We start from the raw sequence: 14554 nt of genomic DNA, 5'->3' as shown, positions 1-14554 counted from the left end.
AATTGACAACGCTGTTAGAAGGTGTTTCCCAGATGCTTTTCATGGACTTTGTGGTGTTCATTTGTATAGAAATCTAAAATCAAGGTCTGCTGGTATAAAAAGCACAAATGGACATACTGGAAGGCTGTAAAGGCTTATCGGGAAGTGGATTTCAATAAGCATATAACTGTTTAAGACGTGTTTTGCCTCAGTGTGCTCAAACACTAGAAGATGTCGGGTTTGAAAGATGGTCAAGAGTACATCAACTTGGAGCAAGATATGGTTTCATGACGTCTAATAGTGCAGAATCAATTAACGCTCTAAGTCGTCATTCCCGGAAATTACCCATTACTATGTTAATGGAGTTTTTTCGAGCCTCTATTCAACAGTGGTACTACAAGAAAAGAAACCATGCAGGTATTATTTCTTTGAATTCGTAACTTATCATATATTTTACTAAGTATTATTTATTTAAATTTACATGAACATTGGAACATCGTGTTACACCATGGACTGAAAAAAAGATAACGAAACGTGTTGTGAAGTCAACGTCATAGAGAGTTGAACCATGTTCAAACACTTTATTTGAAGTACTGGATAATAACTTAAATGGGCTTGTCGATCTAAATGCAAGGACGTGTAGTTGTATGAAATGGCAAACATCTGGTTATCCATGTGGCCATGTTATAAAAGTTGCTCTTCATCTAAACCAAGATGATTCAAGCACATACGCTATGGATTGCTACACTACAGAAGTATATCGACAGACTTATGCCGAGATGTCTACCCTATTTCACATCCTTCTGAGTGGGACATACCAGATGACTTACAAACAGTTTTGTCACCAGCCATGGACAGAAGGCTACCTGGCCGACCAAAAAGTCACGATCGTATACCGTCTAAGGGTGAAGAGAAGAAGAGATCGACATGTAGTCGGTGCAAGGAAAGTGGTCATACAAGGTTGACATGTGGATCACCAGTGCCATCACAATCATCTTTTCCTCTACTAAAATATGGATCATCATCAAAATCCAAAGCTCATATGGTGTCAAGAAAAAGGCAATCAAAATCGCAATCATCTTTAAAATTCCAATCACAACTGGCTTCACCTTTTGGGACTGTTAACTTAGGTGATTTTTAAATGCAAACGTTGTATTATGTAGATTTTATGTGTGAACTTTTAACATTTTCAGTTAGGCATGTATTAGTAACTTGAGTTTGAAAATTGCTATGATCTGTTCCAGTTGTTATCACTTAATAGGCAATCATCTTAATGTCCATCGCAACGCGGAAATTACTATCGCAATGCGAAATGAAAATCACAACGAGAGAATCGCAATGCGAAATGAAAATCGCAACGCTAATTTCGTAATGCGAAATGAAAATCGCAACGCTAATTTCGTAATGCGAAATGAAAATCGCAACGAGGGAATTGCAATGCGAAATGAAAATCGCAACGCGAATTTAATTTCGCGTTGCGATTTTCATTTTCGCGTTGCGATTCTCTCGTTGCGATTTTCATTTCGCATTGCGATAGTACTTTTTGCCTTGAACATAATGCAGATTGAAATCAACAAAATCAACCATTACATTTCAATCAATTAAACAAACACAAATAAGAATTATGTTAACATCAATTAAACAAATCAACTTTTACAAATCACCTTTTACAAATCAATTAAACAATAAAAAAATAAGCAATAATTATTAGAGAAAATAACACTTATACTATTGAATCAACTTTTGCAGCCATACATCATTTTCACGCAGCTCACTTCTGAGATTAACCTGCATAAACCAAACATTTGCTCAAACAACACTTTCTACACATCTAAAACCTACAAACAACAAATTATTGAATTCTAGGTACTTAACCAAACATTTTCAAACCACAAGCCTATAAACATACCAATTGTTTATGGACATTTTTATAACGCGGATGCAGGTAGGCAGCGTCTCGTATATATCGATCTAGCCATATAATGTCGAAACCACAAGCCTACTGCAACTCTATCTATATCGGTGGGAGGTAGATACTTTATACTTCCTGTGATCAAACGGTCCAACGCCAAGCATACGAGAGGACCATAATCCCCTCTGGGTCCTTTCGTTTGTTGTGGTGTGGTCTCGTCTCTGCTAACTGTAATATTGAGCTTCTTTGGCTTCTTGTTTCCAGAACGAGTCCAATAATTTATCGCATCCAAGTATTTAGCCAAATAAGAGCTCCATTCCTTAATAATATCTCTTAAATCAGCCAATGATATGTAATTTATCATGTTGTCATATACTATTGCCTTAAGGGATGGGATCTGAAGCTCGACGAGAAGCCAATGGTTACGTTCCAAAACAGGGATAAACACCTGCAATCATAAGTAATAATTCATTCATTTGCGCACTTATTTATGAATACCTTTAAACTCAATCTAAAATAAACACTAACCTTATCGACCTCCCACCATGCAAAATAAAGTTTAGCTTGTCCATTGCCCAACACAAATGATTCATCTCGTTGATTCTTCAAGTGAACTGCGTTAAAAGCCGTCGGCATTATTGTATACCGTGTATTTCTTTTATTTTCCTTAAGTTTCCTAATTATTAGTAGACGTGACACCTACGCATCGATATGCTGTTTTACAAAAAAAATATATATATTAGTGAATTACATTAATTTTTAAACAAATTAATCAAATGAAAATATAAGAAAAATATAAGACTTACCCCTCCATCGAAATAGCCATTGTCTTCGACCCCTAATAATACGCCCCACCAAGACCGATCAAGCAACAAATAGATATCATCATTGAGCTTGCATATGTCAGTGAAACACCCCTGACTTCGCTCATGTAGATAAAAATCAACTGCGGTCTTAGCCCAAAGGGTGTTATCCAGAATTGTGTCCGGTAGTTGTTTCCTCTCCTCTTCAGATACCGGTATGGTTCTGGCCGGTAACTCATACGAGAGCCAACTTGAATCCATCATGTCCGGCACGTCAGAGGGTTTCTCAAGAATCCTACATATGACACCATGTGAATCGGGCTCTTGAATGGTGGGAGGGATCTCTTCAACGATGACAGTGGCCTCTTGAACGGTGGGAGGGGACTCTCGAGGAATGATAGGGGCCTCTTCAACGATAGGAGTGGACTCTTGAGGGATGATAGGCGAGTCGGGCTTCTTCTTGCGGTGTCTTCGCACTATTGGGGTATACGGAGACTTAATAGCACGTGCACGCCGTCTGATGCGTGAACTCTGTCGTGCAAGAAAAACCCGACGTAAAGCATCCACCTTATCGGTCCGCTAAATAAAAATACAAATATCAGTAAATAAACAGACATGATATTTAAACAGTGAAAACAAAGATAAATATATTTCAAACTTTCAACCAAAAGACAAAACAAAGACAAATACTAACTTCACAGTGTTAAAGTAAAAAGTTTAGCAGTTTTGGCAGCAACCGAATAAATTTACTAAGCAATCTAAGTGAAATGGTTAATTTAAGTGAAATTACGAGTAAATTTATCATCAAGTTAAATATGGAAAATCTTAAACTTACCTCGTTGCGTAGAGTATGAACCTCATTCTGCAACGATACTACCATCTCACGTAGAGCGGCAACCTCACCACGTAAAGTAGACACCTCCACACGCCATGCACCATCGTTATCGCGTAGAGTACCGATCTCCTCACGCAAGGCATTGACCTCATCACGTAACTCCCTTGACTCATCCCGTGGAGGTGGAGAACAGGGAGATAGAAGTCGTGGCATCTTTTTCGGTCGCTTATCATGAGGTGATGGTGGAGAAGAGACTCGATGATGTGACGGGATAGGTGATGGCTCTCGTTGTAGAGGTGTATAGTCGGGTCGATCAGGTGATGGCTCTGGGTGAGGTGATGGCTCTCGAAGTGGAGGAAGTGGCGGCTGCTCATCATTCGTGCCATCAAAAAAACGCTGACTAGCTTGCCACCAATCAGTGGCAAGCTCAGCCTCCGTGGGTGTCAGTCTCATTAATGGAGTGTTGGCCTCCTAAAAATATAAAAACTAAAACAAAGTTAAACGTCTACTATTAATAACTTGTTTATATATGATAGTATTTGTGTTAACTTACATTATTTATTGTCGCATATGGTATTAAGTCTTCCCAATCCAACATACGTTTCCTCTTCCAGGAAATAGCCCTAGGAATATCATCTGAGGATTTTAATGCATATGTCCACATGCTGGGGAAAGCCTCGAATATCCAAATCTACAAACAATATAATAACAAACATTAGTAATTGTTAAATAATTAATTATAATTTTGAAAACATTATATAGAAATTCTTACCTTAAAGGCCCAAATAAAGCCTGACAAAGTGTATTTCGACCCATCGCCCCGCAAACTTTTGCGGTCATCAAAGGCAGACGACAACTTAGTCCAGGTAGCTTTCCATATATACGAACCCCACGGAAACAGATTCCATGCATTTAGGTCCTCTACCAATAATATTAGCTCCTGAGGAATAGGTTGTCTGGCCTCTCTGCCTAGAAAGCCGGCATACAAAAGTAGTAGAAGGCATACTCGGACAACATCGACGTCATTCATCCGAGTAAAACCATCTTTCTTATTAAACAATTTCTTCATGTCGTCGACGTGTAAGTTCGGCTTCTCTATTGACTCATCAGGAAAAACCCTGGATAACCATGATGGGCGGGTGATATGACGAGTGTACCGGCCTACATCATCGTGTCCGAATCGTAGACCAGTGATTAAGCAGAACTCCTTCCGCCCAAAACAAGTATACGCCGGTGGAAAATGAAACCATATCTCTTCCTCACCACGTTGTATACTGTCGGGTAGATCGCTAGTCATGGTCTGAAGCCACAAATGGGTCAAACTAGCATCTCCACTCGGATGCTGTACTCTCAGCCATGGCCCGAAGCAGGTTTCTTCAAACAATTTTCTTTGTGCAGGTGAAAGCTTCGAAGCAATTGTAGTGGCTAGGCTAACTTTATTCCTTAATGTCAATGAAGCCGAAAAAAATTTCTACAAAAAAACAATAAACATACCAAGTTAGATATACCAAAAATTACACTGTCAAGATATACCAAAAACAAAACAATAAACATAAATAGTAGTTTATTCTTGAAACTAAAATTTGCAACACTGTTTTTGTCTTTTGGTTGAAATGAAAATCGCAACGAGATAATGAGAATCGCAACGCGAAAATGACTATCGCAACGAGAGAATCGCAACGCGAAATGAAAATCGCAACCGCGAAATAAAAATCGCAACGCGAAATGAAAATCGCAATGCGATTTTGGTTTCGCGCTGCGATTTTTATTTCGCGTTGCGATTTTCATTCTCGAAACTATTCTTCTTCTGCATTACTTCAACCAAAAGACAAAGCAAAGACAAATACTAACTTCACAGGCTAAACAGTTTAGCAGTATTGGCAGCAATCGAATGAATTTAATAAGAAATCTAAGTGAAATGGTTAATCTATTATTGAAATTACCAGTAAACTTATCATCAATCTCAATATGAAAAACCTAAAATAATGCAAAAATTTCAAAATAAAAATAAAAAAAACTAACCCTCGGAGGTTGATTTTCCATTTCTGAATGATTGTGAGGGATTTTTGACTGTGAATGGTTGTGAGGGATTTCGCCGGCGATGGGGACGGAAATCTTCGGAGATGGGGACGGATTTCGCCGTAGAGAGTGAGAGATGGAGATGGGACTGAGTGTTGTGTTTTTGGGTTTGAGGTTATGAGTTGCGATTACTGTGGACGGTTCATTTTCTGATTTATTAAGAAAAAATACGTGTTTGGAATTTGAAAAAAAAAATACGCGTTAATACGAAAGGCGCTATGTAAATCGCGTTGCGAAAGTCAGTATCGCGTTGCAAAAGTAAGTATCTCGTTGCGATTTTTTATTATCGCATTGCGATAGTAAGTATCGCATTGCGATTTTCCCAATTCGCGTTGCGATTTACTTATTCGCATTGCGATTTTCCCAATTCGCGTTGCGATTTACTTATTCGCATTGCGAATTGGGAAAATCGCAACGATACTGTAGACCATCGCAACGCGATTTTCAACTATCGCATTGCGAAAATGCAACGCGAATTTGCGATAATGGAGATCGCGTTGCGAATTAGCGATCGCATTGCGATTTTGTTGGTCATTTTGGCAAATCCGGAAAAAATTGGTTAAAATCGTATATTATATGGGATTTTTGGTCACTGAGGTTATTTTCTCTTTTAAAAATAAGAAATTTAATTTGATTAAAAGAAGAAAATACAGTTTGAATAAATTTCTTCATTCGTCCCTCTAAATAGATATATAAATTAAAGTTAAATGTCTGTTTTTGAAAATTATATTGTATTTTTCTATTTTTGATTTAGTGATGATTAATAAATATCACGTTGTATTATTATTTGTGTAACAAACGCATATAGAAACGAACACATGTTATATAGGTGGGAGGGGCAATGTCTCTCAAACTTTGATGGTCTAATTACTTTTTAGTCATTGACAGTTTTGAAATCATTACAATTAAGCTCTTGTCCCTCCTAATTTTTTTGTATAATTATCTTTTAGATCACTATTAATTTTTAAATTAATGGAATTAAGTATTGACTCCAAACTCGTCTAGTTTAATAATTTTTTAAGGCGTTTGAGTTTTAAAATCAGTGAAATTAAACCTTTAATCTCTTAACTTTTATGATTTTATTACTTTTTAAAATCATATTTATTTTAAAGTTAAACAATGTCATCCTTATAATTTAATCCTATCTTCGTTTATGAACGCGTAAAAATGTTATTGACAGATATTAAAATTATGATTTGATAATGAAAAATTTTGATAAAAAATAATTTTCATTTTTGTATTTAATTTCAAGAAAGATGGAAACAAATCAACCACAACAATTATGTATTCTATTAAATAATTAAAATTTTATTATTATAATAAATCAATCTAAAAAATAAATAATATAAATAAACTTGCGAGTACTCATGTAGACTAATTCATATAAAAACATCATTTATGTTTTTTATTAGAGAATTAAGAATGGATATTGAACCGACTTGCAACATACAACAAACCAACCTTCCATAGTATAACATTAAAATAAAATAATTTTATTTTTGAAAACTGTTCCTTTAAGTAATTGGTTAGTTACTGATCTTAAATTGACCAACACGTTTCATTCAAACTAAATTAATATGATAAATCATCTAAATAATTTAGAATCAGAAGTATTTTAAAAATAGAATCACAATAACAAACATTAAATGGAAGCATAATTTTATAATAAAATCAGGAGAAAAATAGCAGTTGGGCACACAAAATTCACGTCCCCTTGATATGCATATATATAGGACTGTAAATATATACTGTATTAAATTATAAGAATAGTCATCATAAGTGAGTATGTAATATCTTATCTTCTGTGCAATGCTAAAATGGAAAGCAAGCCAAATCCATGAATATTGCATATTGTATAAATCAGTGTTGGACGGTTGAATGCATTGCGCATTTGCTGGGACAAAGAAGATTTGGTTATGCTGAAATGGAAAACCTTACTCTAAAATGGAAAACCAGCCAAATCCATGAATATTGCATATTATATATATATATCTGGATGCATTGCATTTGCAAGGACAGGGAAGATTTGTTGCGGAAGACGGCTATCAGATAGAGCAAAATTGCAACTGATAATTTGAGAAAATAAAATAAAGATAAAAGAGACACAAAATTTACGTGGAAAACCCCTAAATAATATAGGGTAAAAACCACGTGCAATGGTAGAAGAATTTCACTATGAGAAAATAGGAATTACAACTTCTCTCAATCTACCAATGAGAAAACAATGATAATTCTCTCTTGATAAAAAAAGGAGAAAACAACTCTCAAGAAACTCTCTAAATTCTTAGTATTGGAAGAAAGCTAGAATGCTTTAGGATGGTTTTGAAGCTAAATGAGCTAGGGTATTTATAGTTGAAGCTTAAACACTAATTTGTAAATACCCTAAATTACAATGACTAAAATTGATTTTACCAAAAACAATTAATATTTTTTGCACCTTTCGGTGCCCCCTTTGACAAATCAATTTGGTGCTTTCTCTGAAAGCAATTGTTAAACAATTACATGTGCACTAAAAGTGGCTTATCCCACTTGTTTACTTTTCAACAATCTCCCACTTGAAGATTTGATTGGAACAATCATATCTTCACACCATTCTTTCTACCTTGTACCATCTTGTTGCTTATGTCTCTGACAGGCCACAAGAGGATCGACACCAAGTAAATTTATCAGCATTGATCGCCTTCATCATGAAATCTGCTATGTTGTCTTTGGTATGGATCTTCTGCATATCTATCGTTCCTTCTTCCACCTTTTCACGAATGAAATGGTACTGAACTCGTATGTGTTTTGTCCTTGAATAAAATGATGGATTCCTTGCTAGATGCAATGCGCTTTGACTGTCACAAAACAGAGAGACATACTCTTGATTGTGCCCAAGCTTCTCCAATAACATCTTCAACCAAATTGCTTCTTTACTGGCTTGTGTAGCTACTACATATTCTGCCTCTGTTGTGGACGTAGTCACAACTGACTGCAATTTTGAAACCTAGCTTACAGCTCCACCAGCAACTTTGAACACATATCCTGTAGTAGATTTGCTTTTATCCAAATCCCCTGTATAGTCAAAATCTACATACCCATTGATTACTAAGTTTGATCATCCGTAACATAATGCAACATTGGAGGTCCCTTTGATGTATCTCAGGATCCTCTTTACTGTATTCCAATGCTCTTTGCCTGGATTCGCCATGTACCGACTAACCACTCCCACTGCTTGTGCAATGTCTGGTCTTGTGCATATCATAGAGAACATTAAACTTCCCACTACTGATGCATACGGTACTCGAGACATCTTCATCCTCTCTTCTTCACTGCTAGGACTCATACTGGAGGATAATTTGAAGTTAATAGGAAGAGGGGTAGAAATTGGCTTACAATCTTGCATGCTGAATCTTGACAAGATCTTCTTCAAGTAATTCTTTTGTGAAAGCCAAATATTTATATTACTTCTGTCTCGGTGAATTTGCATCCTTAGAATCTTGTTTGCTGATCCCAAGTCTTTCATTTCAAATTCCCTAGCCAGTTGTGCCTTCAATTCGTCAATATGATCTTTGTTGGGTCCTGCAACCAACATGTCATCCACATACAACAGCAATATAAAAAAATCGTTATCACCAAACCTCTTGAAATAAGCACAAGGGTCTGCGTTAAGTCTGTTGTATCCAAGGCACAAAATGAAGGAATCAAATCTCTTATACCAACACCTCGACGCCTGCTTTAGACCGTACAGAGATTTGTTCAACATGCAAATCAAATTATTCTTTTCTTTTTCTTCAAAACCTTCAGGCTGGAGCATATAAATATATTCTTCAAGATTTCTATGAAGAAAAATTGTTTTAACATCTAGATGTTCTAGATGTAAATTCAATGTAGCACACATTTCCAAGACTACTCGAACTGTTGTTAGTCGAACCACAAGAGAAAATATTTCATTAAAATCAATACATTCTTTTTGAGCGTATCCTTTGACCACCAGTCTTACACGATACCTCTCAACTTGATCGTTACCATTTTGCTTGATTTTAAGGACCCATTTGTTACCAATTGGCTTCCTTCCTTGTGGTAGTGACACAAGGTCTCATGTATTATTTTTATGAAGGGCTTCAATTTCTTTTTGCATCGTCATCATCTACAGTGAAGCATCAGAGTTGTTTATTACCTCCTGAAATGTTAATGGCTCACCGTCCTCTGTTAAAAGGCAATATGCAATATTTCCTTCTATAACATAATCTGAGCGCCAATTGGGACGTCTTCTCACACGATTTGATTGACGAGTTGTTAGAACTTTAGAACTCTCTGGTTCTTGTTCATCATGTGCTGGTTCTGCTTCAGAAGAATCTCCTTGTTCAATCTCATTTTCCACATGTATCTGTGTAGTCTTTGACTTTTCAGCGCTACCATCTTCTTCTTTTCTTTGTAGTTTATCTTTTACAAAGATAACATCCCAGCTGATGATCACTTTGCGTGCAGTGAGATCCCACAAGCGATACCCCTTTACTCCATCAGCATACCCCAATAATTTGCATTTCTTGTATTTTTTTTTATCTCATATCTCCTTAGCTGTCTTCTCCTCCTCATTGCTTGACAATACTTCATCTCCTCAGGATGACCTTCATCTTCAATTTCAACAATGAGAAATTTTCCCATTGAACTTTTTAATATCAAATTTCGTTGTCATAGCTTCTATTACGGATATCTCCCACTATTTTCACTATAGTGAATAGTTATCTGGAACCTTCAAAGAATGAGTAATACATTCTTACTTTCTTATGTTGGAGGATCCACCTTTTGGTGGCAACCACAAAGACAATAAGTAGATATTACACACTCTAATCTGGCTCTGATACCAATTATTGCGAAAGACGGCTATCGGATAGAGCAAAATCGCAACTGATAATTTAAGAAAATAAAATGAAGATAAAAGAGATAAAATTTACGTGGAAAACCCTAAATAATATAGGATAAAAACTACGGGCAATGGTAGAAGATTTTCACTATGAGAAAATAGGAATTACAACTTCTCTCAATCTATCAAGGAGAAAACAATGATAATTCTCTCTTGATAAAAAAAATGAGAAAACAACTCTTAATAAACTCTCTAAATTCTCTAGTATTGGAAGAAAGCTAGAATGTTTTGAGATGGTTTTGAAGCTAAATGAGCTAGGGTATTTATAGTTGAAGCTTAAGGATTAATTTGTAAATACCTTAAATTATAATGATTAAAATTAATTTTACCAAAATTAATATTTTCTGCACCTTTCGGTGCCCCCTTTGACAAATCAATTTGGTGCTTTCACCGAAAGCAATTGTTGAACAATTGCATGTGCACCGAAAGTGGCTTATCCCACTTATTTACTTTTCAACAAGATTTGGTTCTATTGAAATAGACTCAAATGGTAAAATATCAGCTTTCTAGATTTATTTTTTCCTTCCAAATTAAGGGTTTTGGGATGATTATATTGCCTGCCATATATGAAGAACAAATTTAGCACCGTTGCAAAACTGAGTTACCATTTATCTGTTTTGGGTTAGTATTAATCATAATTATTTATGTAATAGTCTCTCTTGAATTAATATATGATTAACCATAAATTTGCATTTGATAAAATTATAAATGAAAACTAAATTATATTTTAGAAAAAAAAATTAGTGTCTCAATGTATAATTCTAATCTAATGTATATGAAGGAAAAAATTACAGTTTGATGAAGATGACAATAGTGTTAATTCAAAAAAAAAAAGTTCGATATATTCTTTTGTTTAAGTATCTTGAAAAGGAAGGGTCAAGGGCGTATATCAACCTGCAAATATATAGTAAAAATATATAGTATGAAGCACTCAAAGTGATGGAAATGGATGAAACAGTAAAAGTATATATATTAATGGATTTGATTGGCTTTCCATTTTAGCATAACCAAATCTTCCTCGCCCTGCAAATGTAATGCATTCAACAGTCCAATACTGATATATAACATCCATTATTCATGGACTTGGCTGGCTTCCCATTTCAGCATTGCAAAGAAGATAAGAGCATTAGATGCTCACCGATGATGACTATTCTTATAATTTAATATAGCATACATTTACAGAAATATGGCCGAAAGAAGAAAAAAAATATTTATTTGACAAGACTCTTCCTATACTTAAGAATTCCATTAGACCCAGAAATGATACACTGAAAGAATTTTTTGGGTCTTCCAATATCAAAAGGTTGATTGTTTCGCTCATATATCTTTCAAAAGAATATATATATATATTATTACTCGTAAAGTTGAACGTACACATTAGAATAGTTGATTGTTTGTATGAAAAAAAAGTACGTATAGAGAAATTAATAAAAATCTCTAAAAGTAAAATAAATTTTAAAAATAAGAAATTTAATTTGATTAAAAGAAGAAAATACAGTTTGAATAAATTTCTTCATTCGTCCCTCTAAATAGATATATAAATTAAAGTTAAATGTCTGTTTTTGAAAATTATATTGTATCTTTCTATTTTTGATTTAGTGATGATTAATAAATATCACGTTGTATTACTATTTGTGTAACAAACGCATATAGAAACGAACACATGTTATATAGGTGGGAGGGGCAATGTTTCTCAAACTTTGATGGTCTAATTACTTTTTAGTCATTGACAGTTTTGAAATCATTACAATTAAGCTCTTGTCCCTCCTAATTTTTTTGTATAATTATCTTTTAGATCACTATTAATTTTTAAATTAATGGAATTAAGTATTGACTCCAAACTCGTCTAGTTTAATAATTTTTTAAGGCGTTTGAGTTTTAAAATCAGTGAAATTAAACCTTTAATCTCTTAACTTTTATGATTTTATTACTTTTTAAAATCATATTTATTTTAAAGTTAAACAATGTCCTCCTTATAATTTAATCCTATCTTCGTTTATGAACGCGTAAAAATGTTATTGACAGATATTAAAATTATGATTTGATAATGAAAAATTTTGATAAAAAATAATTTTCATTTTTGTATTTAATTTCAAGAAAGATGGAAACAAATCAACCACAACAATTATGTATTCTATTCAATAATTAAAATTTTATTATTATAATAAATCAATCTAAAAAATAAATAATATAAATAAACTTGCGAGTACTCATGTAGACTAATTCATATAAAAACATCATTTATGTTTTTTATTAGAGAATTAAGAATGGATATTGAACCGACTTGCAACATACAACAAACCAACCTTCCATAGTATAACATTAAAATAAAATAATTTTATTTTTGAAAACTGTTCCTTTAAGTAATTGGTTAGTTACTGATCTTAAATTGACCAACACGTTTCATTCAAACTAAATTAATATGATAAATCATCTAAATAATTTAGAATCAGAAGTATTTTAAAAATAGAATCACAATAACAAACATTAAATGGAAGCATAATTTTATAATAAAATCAGGAGAAAAATAGCAGTTGGGCACACAAAATTCACGTCCCCTTGATATGCAACAAATTTAGATGGCATCAACAAAGAAAACTTGAAACACAAAGCACTCCCATTCTCTAAAAGCTCACTTTCCGGGGACAAAGTTGGTGGCGTAGGCCCAGGCATTGTTGTTAACAGGGTCAACAAGGTGGTCAGCCAAGTTCTCCAATGGTCCCTTTCCGGTGACGATGGCTTGGACGAAGAATCCGAACATTGAGAACATAGCCAATCTGCCGTTCTTGATCTCCTTCACCTTGAGCTCAGCGAAAGCCTCTGGGTCATCAGCCAGACCCAACGGGTCGAAGCTGCCGCCTGGATACAATGGGTCAGTTACCTCACCCAAAGGTCCACCCGCAATACGGTAACCCTCGACGGCTCCCATCAAGATAACTTGGCATGCCCAGATGGCCAAGATGCTTTGAGCGTGGACCAAGCTAGGGTTACCTAAGTAGTCAAGTCCACCTTCGCTGAAGATCTGAGATCCGGCCTTGAACCACACGGCCTCACCGAACTTGACTCCGTTCCTTGCTAGAAGCTCGGGGAAAACACACCCCAGAGCTCCCAACATAGCCCACCTGCAGTGGATGACTTCCAGCTCACGGTTCTTGGCAAAGGTCTCTGGGTCAGCGGAGAGACCGGCGGTGTCCCAACCGTAGTCACCAGGGAATTCTCCGGTCAAGTAAGATGGAGGCTCACCAGAGAGTGGACCCAAGTACAAAACTCTGTCCGGACCGTACCATGGGCTACTGGAGGCAGCAGCAGGCTTGGACTTGGTGGCGGTTTTCCTCATAGAAACACGGCCGCTGCCCTGGATTTCAGGGGTGGAAGGGGAGAGGTTGACAGCCTTTCCGGCGAAGGATGGGGAAGAGAGAGCCATGGTTGCAGCTGCCATTCTGAAACTTGGATGGGTAATGGGAGTTAATTGGTTTAAGTTTTGAGAGTGATGGAATACGCAGAGGTTTATGTAGGGAGGAGGGAGTGAGGTTCCTCAATCCTTATCCATGCAAAGTATCTATATCTCTCATTTCATTAGAGGCTCAAGATTTCCATATTTTATTTGCATCTCCACTTGGCACTCTCTCAATCCACAACGGGCACCCATCTTTCTTATCTACTCGGATAATTTGGTGATACCCCCCTCAAAATATTTTGTAAGTGCTCCAATGACATAAAGCCACTTGGGATATCTATCCCTTGGCTCAAACATTATTTTATAGTTTTATATTAAGATTGAGGACCGCTTGCCTTTCCAATGAAATCAGCTAAATTCTAACATCTCCCTCGCCCTTTACACTAAAAAAAAATGTTAATCATATTATTCCCTAGAGGTTCACAACTAGATTTATAAATGTATACATTATTGTTAATTGATTAAAAAATTATAAATAAAAATTATTTTATTATTTAAATAAAATTAACCATATTTAACACATTTACTACTAAATGTAACGGTAGAGTCACAAATTCAATTAATCTGTTGGATTATTTACCAA

General features: G+C 35.3%; 1 protein-coding gene across 1 annotated transcript; it reads right to left on the bottom strand.

Annotated features, from left to right (window-relative positions):
* Positions 1–12997: 12997 nt before the first annotated feature.
* LOC120196326 (chlorophyll a-b binding protein of LHCII type 1-like) lies at positions 12998–13997 on the bottom strand. The gene has a single exon (XM_039198149.1). The coding sequence runs from the start codon at positions 13951–13953 to the stop codon at positions 13147–13149; it is 807 nt and encodes a 268-aa protein (XP_039054080.1). The 5' UTR covers positions 13954–13997; the 3' UTR covers positions 12998–13146.
* Positions 13998–14554: the final 557 nt, after the last annotated feature.

Source organism: Hibiscus syriacus, unplaced genomic scaffold (assembly GCF_006381635.1).
Source record: "Hibiscus syriacus cultivar Baekdansim isolate YM2019G1 unplaced genomic scaffold, ASM638163v2 tig00117032_pilon, whole genome shotgun sequence".
NCBI lineage: Eukaryota > Viridiplantae > Streptophyta > Magnoliopsida > Malvales > Malvaceae > Hibiscus > Hibiscus syriacus.
The sequence above is the reverse complement of the archived record's forward strand: the minus strand, read 5'-3'. Positions and strand labels throughout refer to the sequence as shown.

Excerpts from the sequence above, each read along its gene's own strand:
- LOC120196326 (XM_039198149.1), bottom strand. The coding sequence starts at position 13,953 with ATGGCAGCTGCAACCATGGCTCTCTCTTCCCCATCCTTCGCCGGAAAG.